The sequence below is a fragment of the Stegostoma tigrinum genome, chromosome 16 (genome assembly GCF_030684315.1).
Source record: "Stegostoma tigrinum isolate sSteTig4 chromosome 16, sSteTig4.hap1, whole genome shotgun sequence".
In the NCBI taxonomy this organism is placed as follows: Eukaryota; Metazoa; Chordata; class Chondrichthyes; order Orectolobiformes; family Stegostomatidae; genus Stegostoma; species Stegostoma tigrinum.
Window position 1 is genome coordinate 5988806 of NC_081369.1, and position 18053 is coordinate 6006858.

The window sequence follows — 18053 nt, forward strand, 5'->3', positions numbered from 1 at the left end:
TTACTCCTTCATTGTAACCTGCCTTCCCACCTAACTCAGTTTGCAAATTGGCAATAGTACCTTCAATCCCTGCATCCAACTCATTGATATAGATTGCAAATAATTGGTGCTCAAGGACCAAATCCGGTGACATCCCACGAGTTAAATCTTGCCAACAAGAAAGAACCCACTTATCCCGACTCTCTGCTGGCTAGCCAATCCTCTATTTGTATATAATAACAAGATTGCTGCAAGACCTTTTCGCGAAAGCAACGTGTTTGCTTCACGACTCCCCGATCACGTGTTGAGGTTGACGGGGGTGGCACAGAAGTGACACAAAACAAGGCTTGGCTCCATTAATGGTGCATGATCAGACGTGCAGGTCACAAATGGTCCGAGTTCAGGAAAATTGGACCTGTATGATCCTTGAAAGTTGCCACCCAGGTTAACAGGGCTGTTGAGAAGGCATACAGAGTTTTAGCTTTTATTAATAGAGGGATCGAGTTCCGGAACCAAGAGGTTATGGTGAAGCTGTACAAAACTCTGGTGCGGCCGCACTTGGAGTATTGTGTACAGTTCTGGTCACCGCATTATAAGAAGGATGTGGAAGCTTTGGAAAGGGTGCAGAGGAGATTTAATAGGATGTTGCCTGGTATGGAGGGAAGGTCTTACGAGGAAAGGCTGAGGGACTTGAGGCTGTTTTCATTAGCGAGAAGAAGGTTGAGAGGTGACTTAATTGAGACATACAAAATAATCAGAGGGTTAGATAGGGTGGATAGGGAGATCCTTTTTCCTAGGATGGTGACGGCGAGCATAAGGGGGCATAGCTTTAAATTGAGGGGTGAAAGATATAGGACAGATGTCAGAGGTAGTTTCTTTACTCAGAGAGTAGTAAGGGAATGGAACGCTTTGCCTGCAACAGTAGTAGATTCGCCAACTTTAGGTACATTTAAGTTGTCATTGGATAAGCATATGGACGTACATGGAATACTGTAGGTTAGATGGGCTTGAGATCGGTATGACAGGTCGGCACAACATCGAGGGCCGAAGGGCCTGTACTGTGCTGGGATGTTCTATGTACCTATCTATGTTTGTAGACTGAGCAGGTCAGTCATTTACAAGGTACAATGGCACCACCCAGTGGCAAACTGAGGTGGCACATCACAGCCATTTGTTCTCTCAAACAGGAGCAGGAGCTTTGGACCTTGGTATTGTTCAAGGTAAAACATACTAAGTTAGAGAAGGAAGGGCAAAGAGAAAGGGAGAAGACAGAAAGAGAGGGTCCACAGTCATACCTTTGGCATGGTCCTTATCCAGCTGATTGGCTGATTTCTTCCAGTCCTCTATCCTATCCTGTAAAGGGTTTATCAGACTCTCCATCAGGGCACTAGGAAAGTAAACAGTAATGTGCTAACTACGACACAGAGAAATTCAAGCAGCACTGGCTGAGCATGGCATTGCTTTGAACAGGGGCATGCTCCCAACCAACCAAAGTAAAATACGCCATTCCTGCGCGCTCTTTCCAATGAAAGCCTGCAACTTTTTTTCACTGAGGATGAAGAATCGCGATGTCCCATTTAATTTCTCCAAAAGACGTGGGGCAGTCCAACAGGGCCACCTTCCAGAACTTCTCCCCGTGGCTCCCCGTTCGGATTTTCCTGTTTATCTGTATCAGCAATGACAGGGTGCATCAGGACTGAACACAACAGTCACCATTCGTCAAACTCGCACAGGTAAATGGGAGAGAGAGCATTACCCTAGTGCCTTCGCACCCGGGACTGACTCCCACAGCAGCACCCATTTCCTCAACAAGCGAGCGAGCAAAAGCGTGACAGACGGAATTAAACCTGGGAAAATGTCAGGTCGTGCATTTTTGGAAATCTGATGCAGGAGGGAAGTATGCAGTAAGTGGCAGAACCATTTGGTTTGTTGACATACAGAAGGATCTGGGCATATAGGTCTGCCGTTCCCTGAAAGTGGTAACACATGTGAATAAGGAGGTCAAGTAGGCATAAGGCATCCCTCTGATGAAGGGTCTAGGCCTGAAACGTCAGCTTTTGTGCTCCTGAGATGCTGCTTGGCCTGCTGTGTTCATCCAGCCTCACATTTTGTTGTCTTGATAAGGCATGCTTGCCTTGATCGGCCGGGATATAGAGTGTAAAAATCTGCAAGTCACGGTGCAGTCACACAGAACTCTAATAAAGCCTTATTCAGAATATCGTGTCGAGCTCTGGTCACCACAGTACCAGAAGGAAGTGGAGGCTTTGGAGAGGGTACGGAAATGGTTTACGAGGATGTTGCCTGGTTTGGAGGGTATTAGCTGTGAGGAGAGATTGGATAAACTTGGCTTGTTTTCACCAGAGGCTGAGGCGTCACCTGATAGAAGTTTACAATATTATGAGAGGCATGGATAGCAGAGATAGTGGGAGTCTTTTCCCTCGGGGAGAACTAAGGTGGAAAGTTTAAAGGAGATGTGACAGACGAGTCTGTTACACAAAAGGTTGGTAAATGTCTGGAATGCGCTGCCTATGGCAGGCACAATAACAAGGTGTAAGATGCATCTTGACATGTAGGCGAAGAGGTGGGAAATAGTGAGATACCGGCTGTGTAGAGGCAAAACGGTATTAAGTTTAGAAAGTCATCGTGTCTGCGCAGGCTTGGTGAGCTCGAGGGTTTATTCCTGTCCTTAGCTTGTCCAGTTCTTTGTCCTTTTAGTTCGTTGATACTGGTACGCAATGCAGAAACAACACCTGACAGTGAAACCCAACTGCAGCACCTACATCCATCCTACCGTGACACCCACACCGTCAACAGTATCAGCGTAGCACGGTGGCTCAGTGGTTAGCGCCAGGGACCCGGGTTCGATCCCACCCTCGGGCGACTGCCTGGGTGGAGTCTGCACATTCTCCCCGTGTCTGCGCGGGTTTCCTCCCACTGGTGTGCGGTGTGGGCGGGTCAGCCGTGGGAAATTTCTCCATAGTGTCCAGGGATGTGCAGGCCGGGTGGGTTAACCATGGGAAAGCAAAAGGTGGGGGTGGGATGCTGTTTGGAGGGTCAGTGTGGGCTCGACGGGCCGAGTGGCCTGCGCCCACACCGTCGGGATTCTATTCCATAACCAACACCAAACATCGACACTCGCTGTAGCATCCCATATCAGTCTGTGACACCCATGACATGACCCACATCCACCCCCGGCACCGAATCTGGCCTCAGCACCCATATTCTCCCCAACACAGTGCTGATACCCAGAGCCCTCTCCAGTCCCAGGACTCAGTGCCACAGGGACCACGTTTTTGTTCTCATCAGAGATGGCTAAAAGCGATTTATTGGATCAGCCACTTTGTTACTTGCTCGATGGGGTGAGAGGCGTAGGGTTGGCCTGCATTTATCACCCACCCCCAACTGCTCTGGGGTGGGGTGGGAACTGGCACGTTGCTGTTGTACGAGAGGAAATGCTCACTTGGTGAAATGTCGGAGCTTGGCTTCGATGCTGCGATGCCTCATGCACATTCGGGTCAGAGCTGAGCCGATCTCTCGAGTGGCACCTGAAAAAAAACACAACAGCACGAAACTGGTATCAGTGAGGTGCAGAATCCAGCAGAGGGCAGCAGCAGACCAGGGCAGCAGCAGCAGTATCAGGGAGAATAACTAATCCTGAACAAAACCTGCTAAAGCAATTGAGTTCTTTCCTCAAATCGACCTGTTCAGGCGCACCTCTGGAACAGGTGGATCTTGAACCTGAGCCTTCTAACCCAGAGACAAGGACGCTACCACTGCACCACAACAGTGCACTGCACCCCTCTGTGCTGTTGATTCAAACTGCAGTCACCAATCCCACCTCTCAGAGGCTGGAGTCATTAAGAAGCTCACACACAGGAGCTCATAGGTTTGAATCCTATCTGGGCTGGATTGGAATTAATAATCTGCATTGGATATCACTGTATACGCACCATAGAATCTAGCATGGTTTGGACGGGCCGGTTGGCTGGAGTTTGCTTTCCATTCGCGTCTCCTCTTATCTAAAGTAATAATTTTACCTTATTTTGTTACACTTTTGATTTCTTTTATTATAAAGCTTATGATTTCTACACCCTTCTCCCTCATGCGCTCAGTTCGCATCCCATTATAATCAATACATCCGGCAGGTTCGTGGGAAGAAAGCAGAGCTAACATTTCAAGTCTCCACCAGAAACCTGAGCCAAAATATTAACTCTGCTTTCTCTCCACAGATGCTGCCGGACCAGTGTTTCTCCAGCAATTCCTGTTTTTGTTTCAGGTCTCCAGCGCCCACAGTTCTTCCCTTTATTTTCCGTTGTTGCGGCAACAGCGTATACTTAAGTAGTATTTTTGATGCAACTGAACACAAGGTTTCGGAGTAGATTTGAAGCTCGGGTTGTGGGTGTTGAGGTTGGTTGGCTCGCCGAGCTGGTTTGTTGTTCCGCAGACGTTTCGTTACCGTGCTGGGTAACATCCTCAGTGCAGCCTCCGATCAAGCCTTGGTGTGTTTTCCCACCTGGCTTTTAAACCCTGGAGTCCGTTGCGATGGATTGCCTCACTTCCAGGTTTCCTCCATCGTGGAATGTATACAGAGTTGAGTTCAACGTGTTTACTAATAGCCAGCTTCATAGAGTGTCATGCTTCCAGGAATTCTCGTGCAAGAATAGAAAGGCAATCTATCTAAATAGTCATACAGCACAGAAACAGACCTTTCGGTCCAACCAGATGGCAACCAGACATCCCAATCTGATCTTGCCTCATTTGCAAGCACAAGAATTCCTGGAAGCATGGCACTCCACGAAGCAGGCCATTAATAAACACATTGAACTCGACCCCATTTCCATTCCACTACGGAGGAAAGCCAGAAGTGAGGCAATGCATCGCAACGGACCCCAGAGTTTAAAAACCAGGCGGGAAAACACACCGACGCTTCATCAGAGGCTGCACTGAGGATGTTACCCAGCACGGTAACGAAGTGTCTGTGGAACAACAAACAGGCTCAGCGAGCCAACTATGCTCAACAACTGAATATCCCAAGGAACTTCGCAGGATATTACAGAAATGAATGCAGCACCCAGTCACACAATATGATACTAGATCAGGTAGCCAAGAGGAAGGTGCAAGGAGTGTGCTGAAAGGAAGACAGCAATGTCACAAAGTATCAACTTCCAGTACTCTCCGTGGTCACCAGCTCCACATTCTCACCGCTCTTAAAGTTCTTCTGAATTCTCAGTTGGACTGTCTCCTGTTGATAACCTCTGTTTCTGTTCCTCCCCACTGTGGGGGGGGGGGGGGGGGGGGGCGGGGGGGGGGCATTCTCTCTAGCACCCATTCTATCAAAACCTTTCTGAGGTTGAACAATCCCCATTTGCTCGTGCACAGACTCTGCTTTCTCAAAGGAAGGGGCGCAGACTCTGCATCTCATTCAGGGGAGGCGATGGCCTAGTGGTATTTTCGTCAGTGTTAATCCAGAGACCCAGAGAACGTTCTGGGGACCTGGGTTTGAATCACGCCACGACAGATGGTGGAATTTGAATTCAATAAAATATCTGCAATTAAGAGTCTAATGATGACCGTGAATCCATTGTCAATTGTCGGGAAAAACCCATCTGGTTCACTAATGTCCTTTAGGGAAGGAAACTGCCATCCTTACCTGGTCTGGGCCTACATGTGACTCTATGTCACAGCAATGTGGTTGACTCTGAACTGCCCTCTGGGCAATTAGGGATGAGAAATGAATGCTGGCCAAACCGGAGATGTAAAAGGGAAAAATAATCCAGAACATTTGGTCTCTACAGACCCTCGACCTTGACTTTAGCAGGGATAGATCACAAAGGGTCTTTACCCAGTTGTCACAGCTAGGGAGAGGATATCTCGTGAATAGGCACAATTTATTATTATGGCCTTATTTCACTGTATAGATTTTAATAACATATGAATTACGCTGTTAAAATACTCAGATAAAGGGCATTGATTTTCAAAGTACCTAGAACACATAGTTGAGGGCTGTTGTGGTGCAGTGGTAGCATCCTAGCCTCTGAGCAGGAAGCCCCAGGTCCAAGGCTCCACCTGCTCCAAAGCTGTGTGTCATTAACATCTCTGGACGGGTTAACGCTAAAATATCTGGAAGGGAGATGGAAACAGAGACTGTGCTCAGCAGCAGGTTTCTCCATCTGCTGACTGAGGTAGGGGAGGGCTTAGGGTTGCTGGGCCGACCAAGTGTTGGGGATGTGCTGGATGGCAGAGGGGCGTGCTGGATGATGCCAGAGCAGCTGGCCGAGAGGTTATTGGCTGGAGCCAACCACAGCTTGGAGGGACGGGGTGGTCAGCCCCAACTCAGGCATGTGGTGACCCCCGTCCATCCAGAATTCTAAGGGCCTGCTCTTGGGTCTGCTCCTGGGCCTGACCACTAGGTCCAGGAAGTGGGCACAAGGTGGGCTGCTTGTTCCTGATTGTCTGCCCCTCGTTCGCGGTTATATCCACACTCGCATGTGGTGGTCATCTGCAAGGTCGAGACTGATGGGCACCACAGGGGCTGGGGATGCATCATCAGCCTAGATCTTACTTTACTTTACTAAGTTTCTGTTTCGTTAAATAAGTTTACATTTTCCCATGTTAATTTCTATTTGTTTCCAACAGTGTGCCCAAGCAGGGGCAGCCTCACTATTATTATTTTTGACTTCCCGTTTAATAACAGTGTTGACAGAACTTTGCGCTCAGTTTAAAAATTAAGATGGCTTTACTCTGTATCTAACCCTGTGCTGTCCTTGTTCGGGAGTGTTTGATGAGGCTGGTGTTGAGGCAGCTTTACTTCCAGTTTAAAAAAAAGTAAAGAGAGCTTTACTCTATCTAACCCCATGCCGTACCTGTCCTGGGAGAGTTTAATGAAGACAATTTTGAGGGAGCTTTACTTTTAAAAAAGTGAAAGGGAGTGTGTGCACGTGAGAGGGAGAGGTCACACATGAGGGATGCAGGGCGTGAGAGAGAGAGAGAGAATGTGAGTGTGTGTGTGCGCGAGAGAGAATGTGAGTGTGTGCACGCGAGAGGGAGAATGTCGGTGTGCGCGTGTGAGAGAATGAATGTGAGTGTGTGCGGCGCGAGAGAGAGAATGTGTTTGTGTGTGCGAGAGAGAGAATGTGAGTGTGCACGCAAGAGAGAGAATGTGAGTGTGCGCGGCGTGAGAGAGAGAATGTGGATGTGTGTGCGAGAGAGCGAGAATGTGAGTGTGCACGCGAGAGAGAGAATGTGGATGTGCGTGCGAGAGAGAGAGAATGTGAGTGTGTGCGATGCGAGAGAGAGAATGTGAATGTGCGTGCGAGAGAGAGAGAATGTGAGTGTGCACGCGCGAGAGAGAATGTGAGTGTGCGTGCGAGAGAGAGAATGTGAGTGTGTGCAACGCGAGAGAGAATGTGAATGTGCGTGCGAGAGAGAGAGAATGTGTGTGCACGCGTGAGAGAGAATGTGAGTGTGCGCAGCGCGAGGGAGAGAATGTGAGTGTGCGTGCGTGAGAGAGAATGTGAGTGTGCACGCGAGAGAGAGAGAATGTGGATGTGTGTGCGAGAGAGCGAGAATGTGAGTGTGCACGCGCGAGAGAGAATGTGAGTGTGCACGGCGCGAGGGAGAGAATGTGAGTGTGCGCGTGCGAGAGAATGAATGTGGATGTGCGCGTGCGAGAGAATGAATGTGGGTGTGTGCGGCGTGAGAGAGAGAATGTGAGTGTGTATGGCACGAGGGAGAGAATGCGGTGTGCACGCGTGCCAGAGAGAGAGAGAATGTGGGGGTGTGTGTGTGTGAGAGAGAATGTGGGTGTGTGCACGCGCGAGACAAAATGTGAGTGTGCACGTGCGAGAGAGAGAATGTAAGTGTGCGCGTGAGTGAGAATGAGTGTGCGCGTGCAAGAGAGAATAAGTGTGCGCGCGAGAGACAAAATGTGAGTGTGAGCATGCGAGAGAGAACGTGGGTGTGTGCGCGCGAGAGAGAGAGAATGTGTGTGCACGTATGAATGTGAGTGAAATTCTATCTGTAATCAACCCGCAGTGCAAGCATTTTTAATATACAGACAATAACATGACCTCTAACTGCACACAGATCCCCCCCACTCCCAGCATCCACCAACCATGTGAAGGTAAGACAACAGATGGATGGATGGTTTGTAGTGTGTGGAGCGACACCAGTGTAGAGATTCAATTCCCATCCCAATTGAGGTTCTCATGAAAACCCCACCTTCTCAACCCTCACCCCTCAACTGAGGAGCAGTGACCCTCAGATTCAGCTCAATGCCAGTTGTCTCTCTCTCTATATACTGAGGGAGCAGCCCTCTAACACGATGGTAATTTTGATTGTCACAGAAGGTATCATGTGTTTTGGAGAAGCACCATCTGCTGCCAATTGCTCCAGACAGCTGCATTGACTCCAAATTTACCCGTTGCCCCTAATCGTCTGAGCAGATATGGAGGTCACGTGAAGGAAGTGTTTATGCTACAGTGACAACTGTAGTCTGGGATTGCAATAAATCCCTTTCGCTTCACAATCTAAGTCAAGAAATAGTGTCCTGCTGCAAACTGTTCAACAGAGAATGACAAATGTGTGTTCAGTGACATGATGGGCACATGTTAATTTGGGAACAGGGGGCTCCTCCCACTTCTGCAAACAGTCAGTAATTAGCAAATTGGCAGAGCGTTCCCGTGGAAGTGGTCGATGAAAGGTTCTGGAATTTTCTTCACGTTATAAATAATCATCGCCATCCGAATTACTCTCCAGGAAATCAGAAGCAGCTGTCCATCCTGTGGATAATTGGAGTTGGGCATGCAGACAGGGGGAGAAATGGGGTTAGAACACAGTCCAAACCAAGTCAGAAAAGACTGTGTGTACACAGGCAGGATAATTGGAACAAACACAGATTTAACTAAAAAGCTATTCCAGTTCCTGAAGCACACAGCACCAGAGTCCTTCTCATATTTAATACACAGTACTCACACCAAAAGTTACACTGAAATTGAAACCCTGATTAATCCACTTATAACAAGTTTCTGCCATGAAATAATGTTTGCTCATTGTATCTGTATCTAACCCTGTGCTGTCCCTGTCCTGCGAGTGTGAAACAGGGACAGTATAGAGGCAGTTTTACTCTGTATCTAACCCTGTGCTGTCCCTGTCCTGGGAGTGTTAAACAGGGACAGTATAGAGGCAGTTTTACTCTGTATCTAACCCTGTGCTGTTCCTGTCATAGCAGTGTTTGATGCCATGGAACATATTCTATATTCCATATGAATGAGAAACAGAGAAATACGGCTCAGCCCCCTCGAACCTGCTCCACCATTCAATTAAAGGGACGACTGAACTGATTCCTTCATATTCCTCACTTCCCCATGCCTAATAGCCTTTTGCCTTCCTCGTCAAGAATCTAAATGTACCTTTAAAAACATTCAAGCACTTTCTTTCCACCACCACTTCAGAGTTCCAAAGACTCACGATACTCTGTCCGAAAATAAATGTTCCCATCACTGACGTAAACGAGTGACCCATCATTTTCAAATGGTGGTTCTGGATTGTCCCACAGGCGGAAACATCCTGTCTCACATCAGTCCTCTCAAGACCACGCAGGGTCTTATATGTCTGAGACAAGTTGCTCCTTGCTCTTCTGTACTCCAGTGGAAACATACTCAGTCTGTCGAACCTTTCCTCTCAAGAAACTCACTCAAGGGTTTGTTTTGTAACGCTTCAACGCATTTTCATGCTTCCTTGAATAACGTAATCAAGACTGGAGATATTTCTCCAGATGTGGTCTCACAGCACCCTGTGACACTTCCTACTTTTGTATTAAACTACTCTCACAATAAATGTACCTGCATACTACACGTGACAATAAATAAATAAATCAAGTTAACACATCATGCATGAGGACACCTATTTTTGACTATTGTCTGTCTCCTTTTAAGGAGCCAATTTTCTACCCACACCAATGTCACCATAGACTGTAATTTTCCACAATGACATTTCACACGGCATTTTGTCAAATCAAAAGCCCTTCTGGAAAACAGTTCCCAACACCATCTTGTTCACACTGCGGATCAAAACCGATCTCCTTTTAGTTCTGAATTGTAAAACAAGAGGGACAGTATAGAGGCAGTTTTACTCTGTGTCTAACCCTGTGCTGTCCCTGTCCTGGGAGTGTCAAACAGGGACAGCACAGGGTTAAATACAGAATAAAGCTGCCTTCAGATCACCTGAAATAATTTTTCAGATCACCTGCTCGCTGTTATTTGTGAAATCCTCCTGTGCACAATTGACTGTGGTGGCTGACTATTCGATGGCATTTGATGAGTACTTTGCAATGCCCTGAAATTGTAAAGGGTGCTATATAAATGCAGGCCATTAAAAAAAAATTCAATAGTCACAGGCAACCCAGCCCTGCACAATGGGCAACTGCGTGGATGGTGATGTCCTGAGGAGCAGGTTCGAAACAGCTGGACCATAATACAAATACTTAAACGAGAGTTTATGAGCTAGACACTTTTCCAAAGCGGGTCAACTTTGGAAATGACAGTGTTCTGCTCTATTAAATCACATTCTGGATTCCTTTGTGAATGTCAATTCCTGACATTGTGTCAAACTCAGACCAGCTCTAGTTTCACTCAGAAGGTTGATCTGATGTCTGTAGAGTTGGGAGTGCTCAACTCCAAGATCAAATGGCAAGGATTCAAGCCCCATTGCAGAGACAAACACAGTTGAGGCTGATGCTCCAGTACAGGAGGGAGAAAGTGCTTCTCTGTCAGGAGTTGGCAACTTTCAGATGAGCGTTTAGATCAAGGCTCTGTCTGAAACGATGTCGTGGTCTCATGGTCTTATGGTACAACTCTGAGCTGTCTCCTCTCTTTGAGGAGAGACCTCAAAGAACGTGTTTGAATTGTACAAATTTGAACAGATTTGTCCTTTGTCCCCACCTCACTGACCGGCAACTACCTCCAATAATAATTAGTGAGTTTCTCAAGGATTCTGCCATCACAGGTCAGTGACTATTCAGCCGCATTTATAATCTCCTGGTTCCTCCTTCTCTTGTACCGCACAGGTTGCACGTGGGATTCAGTTTAACACCCTTGGAATTCCTGTTTCTCTAGCCATGAAGCCGTCAAGACATATCATCCAATTTTCTCAGTGCAACATCATTAACATCAAAATATCTTGGTGACATTTTCCTAAATGCTGTTTGCATTTCCGGTTCTGATCATTCCCCAGCAACCTCTCCCCCACAAGACTGCTTCCGGACAGGAAAAGTGTCTAGCTCATAAACTCTCGTTTAAGTATTTGTATTATGGTCCAGCTGTTTCGAGCCTGCTCCTCAGGACATCACCATCCACGCAGTTGCCCATTGCGCAGGGTTGGGTTGCCTGTGACTATTTGAAAAAAAACCTGCATTTATATAGCACCCTTTACAATTTCAGGACATTACAAAGTACCCATCAAACACCGTCGAATAGTCAGCCACAGCAGGCAATTGTGCACAGGAGGATCTCACAAATAACAGCGAGCAGGTGAACTGGTTTCAAAAATTGCTGGAGGGATGAATACTGACCGGCTGTCAGAGTCTGAAGGCTGTAGGTTGAAATCACTCTCTGGCAATCTGAGCCCCTAATCCAGGCTGACATTCCAGTGCAACACAGAGACAATACCCACCTTCGGAGGTGCCACATTTTCGTAAGATGTTGCATTGAGGCCCTGCTTGCAATTTCTGTTAAGCACAAAACATTTTGGTGTCCTACCTGAAGCAAGCAGAACACATCTTCTCACTATCTGCGTTAATGTTTAGCCCTCACCCAAGATAATTTCAAAACAAATTATCAGCTCATTAGCTGCTATCTGGTGTGTGCAAATTAACAGCTGACAACTCAGCAGCTGTAAAGCATCTGGGAATATCCTAAGATCATGAATGGTTCTGTAAATAATCGTTTAGTCCTATTAAAGTCAAGTACTGCTGAATTTTAAAAAGAAGACATCTCATGGATCTCGGGCTCATCAGGACATTTTGCAAGCATACCAATTCAAAAGGAAAAGGAACACCTATACTGTGTGGGGGGAAGACATTCAGCAAGTGGACGCTGATTGCTTTGCCATGGACAATGCACCCATTAATAGTGATTGACAGTTAACTGCTCAGTTTTAGGTTTTAAACCCGGCAGGGTAATTGATTAGTTAGGGCATTGCCTGCAGAAACAGACCAGTAGATGGCTGCAAGCTACATTGTTGAGTTGAAACAGGTACAATGTGTGCACATATTCTTTCAGCCTGCACAGAACAGAGCCCCACGTGGCAGTTATATCTTACACAGTGCATGCAAGAGCACTACCCAATCGACAGGCCAAATCGGTTATCAGTATCATTCTTCACACACTCTGGATTATTCAGTAAATGCAGTCCACGTGCAGAATCACATCCCGACCCGAAACGTCAACTTTCCTTCTCCTCTGAAGCTGCCTGGCCTGCTGTGTTCATCCAGCTCCACACTGCGTTGTCTCTAATGTTGACACCATGTTCTGCACGTTAGAGCTGGTTGCGGGCACTCGAAGGGATCTGTGATTTGATGTGATCTGCCAGTCTTTGGGGATGCATGGCCTTCACACCTGGCATCACAAAAGGCACCAAAACTCATACACCACATTGAGTGACGGGCAGAATGTCTTTTTGGCTTAACAGCATCATCCTGTCAGTGCCAAACATCGCTGTCCCTACCGCATCTTAGCAACTTGAAACAAACTAACTTTTACTCAAATGTGCTCAAATATTCGACATAACCTTTCCAGGGTAATGAGAGGCAGGACTGGGCAGTGGTCAGGATGGAGGGCTATTCATGAGTTTACAATATACATGCAATGATCTGATTAAGGGTAGCCGTTAGCCCCTGCAGGATGGCTCCAATTAGCTCTAATTCAGTAAGCAAGCTGGTTTGGTGAACAAATGGCTCGGGCCCTGTTTAGGAGGCTTCTAATAAGGTGGGGGGGGGGTAATCTTATAAGACTCCCAAAGTACATAATGAGCAGCTTAGTTGAGTTTGTGGTACAGAATCTCCTGATTTCTCATCATAGAAATACAAATTTGAATCAGAGCACGGGATGGGCCCCATTAGGATGTGGAAGGAAATTCGCATGAGAACTGCAGGTTCGAAAACAGCAAATATTTACAACGTTGGAAATATGTGAAGGGGTAAGGGGGCTATGTGCCATTCCAAAGATATCTTTCTTATGGGATCAAACAATGTATTGATGAGAGTTGGATCCCACAGCGACAGACTCTCTTTGGGCAAATATGCCGTTCTTAGAAGTGAACTTAACTGCATGAGTTGCTGAGTTCAGAATGCAATGAATACAGATTCACATAATCATGGTTAGTCTAGATCCTTATGGGATAGCGCTGCAGTGCAGTTGACTATGGCTTTCTAGGGTGGTACATCGGAGCAACATTGCTTAAACCAGAAAATACATAAATCTTCAGAGAAAGGTGCTTTTTAAATGGAGGTGGTTTCAGCTGAAAACACAAGCAGGCCAGTGGCACATCCCGTGGCCAGCCTTCCACACTAACAAATACGCACCAGTGTTATTAAACAGCCAGTTGAAGCAAATGGAGATTATATGGGGAAAGCAGCATTTCATGCCCACTGCCAAGAATCTCAGTGCAAACTTGAAAGTACAGGAACGAAAATCGTCCTAAAATGATTCTGCAGCAACACAAATGACTACAATTTCCTTTCTGCCTCCACATCTCCTCCATCACCCCTTGCCCCTGCGCGCACCCCACTGCTGGCTTGAAACCATTCGAAAGACACCAGTCCCAAACCCTGCTATTAGAGAAGGCTGTAGGTTGAAATCCCTTTCTGGCAATCTGTACCTCTAATCCAGACTGACATTCCAGCACAACACAGAGACAGTGCCCACCTTCAGAGGTGCCACATTTTCATAAGATGTTGCATTGAGGCCCTCCTTGCAATCTCTGTTAAGTATCAAATATTTTGGTGTCCTACCTGAAGCAAGCAGAACACATCTTCTCACTACCTGCGCTAATGTCTAGCCCTCACCCAAGATGGCACAGTGGCCCTTCATGCAATCGCTGGGCAGATTCACAAAGTTGCTCGGTGGCCTAGATTGCTACATTATATTATTCCGGCTGCGGCTGGATGTGTCGGGAGAAGCCATTTCGCCTCAAAAAGAGCGAGCTGAGAGTGAGAGGGAGGAGGAAGCGTGGAGCTGAACCCTGCCTGGCTCATGGGTGTTGAATCTAATGGAGCTGAGAAGCGCTTGGACAGTCTTCTTCCTGGTGTGGTCTTCAGGCAATTTTGTTTAACTGTCCCTGGTGTCAATTCGTTCCATTCTGGCCGGCAATACATAATGCAGGATCACAGAAAATTCAGGTCGACCCAGGAGGATGTTACACATGCAAGGATACCAGACCATTCAGGCCCAGCAAGCCTGCCCTGCTGTTCAATTAAACCACGGATTATCTGCACCCCAACTCTGTTTACCCAGCTTCGCTCCATACACTTTGATGCTCTTGACCTCCCCCTCTCCTCAACCCCCTGAAAATTGAGGGTCAAACACAGAAAAATGCTCCGAGTCGGGCAGCAACAGCAGGGAAGTGAGAGAGTGGTCTGGTTTCGGGCTGTTGACCCGCTCAATCTTGCTGTGAAAGCTCCAGCTGTCTCCCAGCGATCTGACAGGAAGGGGGTCCCAGATTTCTGCATCTCCCTTCGCAACGTGGTGTGCTTCGTAACCTCACTCCAAGCTCTTGCTCCGAGAATACAGTGCTAGTTCAGGATCCTCTTGCCGGAGTTTGTCCTGTCCCAATCCTATCAAATCCATTTGGAGACCCAGGCATCACCTCTTCAATCTTCCAAGCTCAAAAGGGGCTACCAATCAAATGAGTTCTTGGAGATTGGCGGGTTGCTCTAATTTGAGTGGGGAAGACAGGACCGGGGGTGGGAGGGGGGTGTTGTTGGTTTGATATTTGGTTCTTTACAGACTGATTGAGGTGGAAGCCATCTGAATAGTAAATACCCCTGTTAGAGGTCATCACAGGTACATCAGGGTCTGCCTTAGTTACATTAGATAAAACTATTCTGAACACGTGCTCCTCTCTTCTAATGTCTTTATCAAACCTTTCCATAGCTGGTTGCTACTTGAAGTTGAGCTCAATCATTAACTCCACCTACCCACATTGTGGGAAAGAGCAGCACTGTGGTATCATTGCAATGTTACTCCAGTGTCTGACAGGCCTGACACAACAGTGTGAGACACGTGGCCTTGTCTGCTGGAAGTGCCTGAGGAGCAGTCACATTCTGTACAGATCACTGATGTGACCCAAACGTCTCCTCTCTGTTGCTACTCGTGAAATTCTTGCATCCTTCGCCCGTCAAGATTCTCAGCACCAAAGAATGAATCATCTTGTAAACCTCCCCATCAAGCCTGTAGCCATGGCAGTGTTTCACTGCTGACCTTTCAAGCAGTTAGAGACAGAGAGAGAGGGAGAGAGAGCGCAAGAAGCAGGGAGAGATGGGGGACAGAGTGTTAAGAGTGAGACAGAGAGAGACAGGGTCGGTGATGTAAAAGGGAGACAGAGGAATGGAAATGAGAATTGAGATACGGTCTCTGTCTCCTGCAGTTGTAAATTTAGTGATAGCTCAAAAAAAATTCTCACAGTGTCTCTGGTCAAGCTGACTGATGTGGAGAACTCACACAGGCCATACTGAGTTGGTGATTAAGTTGCTTTTATTAAAGGGTAAAAACTGTAATCTCTTGGGCTACAATTTCCTATCCATTAACTTTAATGGACAGGAAGACCCAGCTCTCCAGGAGGGCTCCAGATGAAGCCGCAGTGAAATTTTCACCTCTAACTCATAATTTGCATTAATTTTGAAGATGCCCAATATGCTTTTCTTAGATGTCGGGACACCATTAGGAGCAGCAAGCCTCTTTGATCAGTTAGCTTCTCGGGACCTACCTCCACATGACCCTGCTGTGGAGAAACAGGAAAAACCAGTTACCATGGAAACCATCTCAGGCCTTCCACAACCAACGTTCCATAAAGGCCTCCCACCGTCAGCAGGATGTTGCTCCCGTTTTAAGTAGGCCCTATGCTGAAAGATACCAAGTGTCTTTAATGACAGAGGCATCCTGGGATTGCCTATAATTGGCTTTAAAGTGCAGGCTACAGACTGAACTTGATCTCTAAGCTCCTCGTGCCTCTACTTCCGTCATTAATGATAAACGCAACCCATGCGCAAATCCAAACAGGCTCGTCAAGTGTTCTGAACCTGGCAGAGGCTGAAACCAAATAGCCTGCAGTCACTATCATTCAGAAATTTTCATTCAGGATTCACACTTCTCTGTGAATAAGCAGCAATTTGCATCATTGAGCAGCATTACTTGGAACCTACCCTCCAGAAAGCAATCTCGAATCTCCTCCCTCCCACACTATACACCTGTTCCATACTCTCCCCTTACCTTCTCCCATGTTAAGCACCCTGAACTCCCCTAATGCATCAATGCAGTCTGCTCTGACCATGAGACAGTGAGTTACATATTCTCGCCACTCTCTTTTTGCAAAGTAACTCTTCTCAAATCCATAAGACCATAAGACATAGGAGTGGAAGTAAGGCCATTTGGCTCATCAAGTCCACTCCGCCATTTAAATCATGGCTGATGGGCATTTCAACTCCACTTCCCTGCACTCTCCCCGTAGCCCTTGATTCCTTTTGAGATCAAGAATTTGTCGGTCTCTGCCTTGAAGGCATCCAATGTCCCGGCCTCCACTGCACTCTGCGGCAATGAATTCCACAAGCCCACCACTCTCTGGCTGAAGAAATGTCGCCTCATTTCAGTTTTAAATTTACCCCCTCTAATTTTAAGGCTGTGCCCACAGGTCCTAGTCTCCCCGCCTAACGGAAACAACTTCCTGGCGTCCACCCCTTCTAAACCATACATAGAAATCATACAAATCCTTCCATACAAAGAGTGCGACAGGCACTCCCATTAGGAATCATTAAATCCCTGCCATGTTGAGGCAGGCCATACAGTCCATTGAATTCCCACAGAGTCTCTGAAGAGCATCCCACCCAGATCCAACCTCCTCCCACCCTACCCCTGTAACCTTGTTCCCATAGTTTATCCACCCAACCTGCACATCCTTGGACACCATGGGGCAATTTAGCATGAGCAATTCACTTAGCCTGTACCTCTTTGGACTGTGGGAGGAAACCCAGACAGACTCAGGGAGAACATGCAAACTCTGCACAGACAGTCGCCTAAGGGTGGAATTGAACCTGAGTCACTGGTGCTGTGAGGCTGCAGTGCCAGCCACTGAGCCACGGGAATCCCAGGTCTAGACTCAACCACAAGTTCATCCAATCTCCTGAAATCCATCATTTTTAAAGATTTCCATGGAGCCAGAGAATGCTCATCAATGGTTTCTCTTCCTACACACTCACCATTATGTCTGGTGCCCCACAAGGATTTTCCTTGGCCCTTCCTATTTCTCATCTACACACTGCCCCTCAATGAAGAGTGTTGGCTTTAACTTGCACAGCTCAACCTAACCTCAAGCCCTCTAGACTGGACTATTCCAATATGCTCCTGATTGGTCTCCTACATTCTACTCTCCCCAAGCTCAAGGTTGTTCAAAATCCTGCTGCCCATGCCATAACATGGACTGAACACTCTTCACCCAGTGTTTCCGAAGAGGGCCAGGTTGGAAATACCAACACGGAACCTGAATTTGGTGGGAAACGATACAGAGCCATAATCATCACTCTTGGCAGATTCAGGCCAATACTGATTGGACCCTGCGCCGAATTGCACTGTGGGATATTTCATATCCACCAGAGGATCTTGGTTAATGCATCAACTGAGGAATGAAAGTTCTTGACAGTGCAATACGCCCTCAGCACTGCACACAGTACGTCAGCCAGGATTTCTAACGCTCAGCTGTCCAGAGAGGTTTGATCCCGCAACCTTGTGACTCAGGTGAATTATTTTTACTCTTTTATGACATGTGGGTGTCACTAGCAAAACTGGCATCTATTGCCAATCCCTAAC

The 18053-nt window shown here is 47.1% G+C and overlaps 1 protein-coding gene across 10 annotated transcripts in view; it reads right to left on the reverse strand.

Moving 5' to 3' along the window:
* Positions 1-18053, reverse strand: part of mtss1lb (MTSS I-BAR domain containing 2b) — a 139372-nt gene that overhangs the window by 36601 nt on the left and 84718 nt on the right. For all 10 annotated transcript variants that reach the window (XM_059651580.1, XM_048547090.2, XM_048547089.2 and 7 more), the window contains exons 4-5: positions 3440-3524; positions 1275-1366 (exon numbers count right to left, since the gene is read on the reverse strand). In XM_059651580.1, the coding sequence (XP_059507563.1) occupies positions 1275-1366; positions 3440-3524 (177 nt within the window). The remainder of the gene's footprint in view (positions 1-1274; positions 1367-3439; positions 3525-18053) is intronic.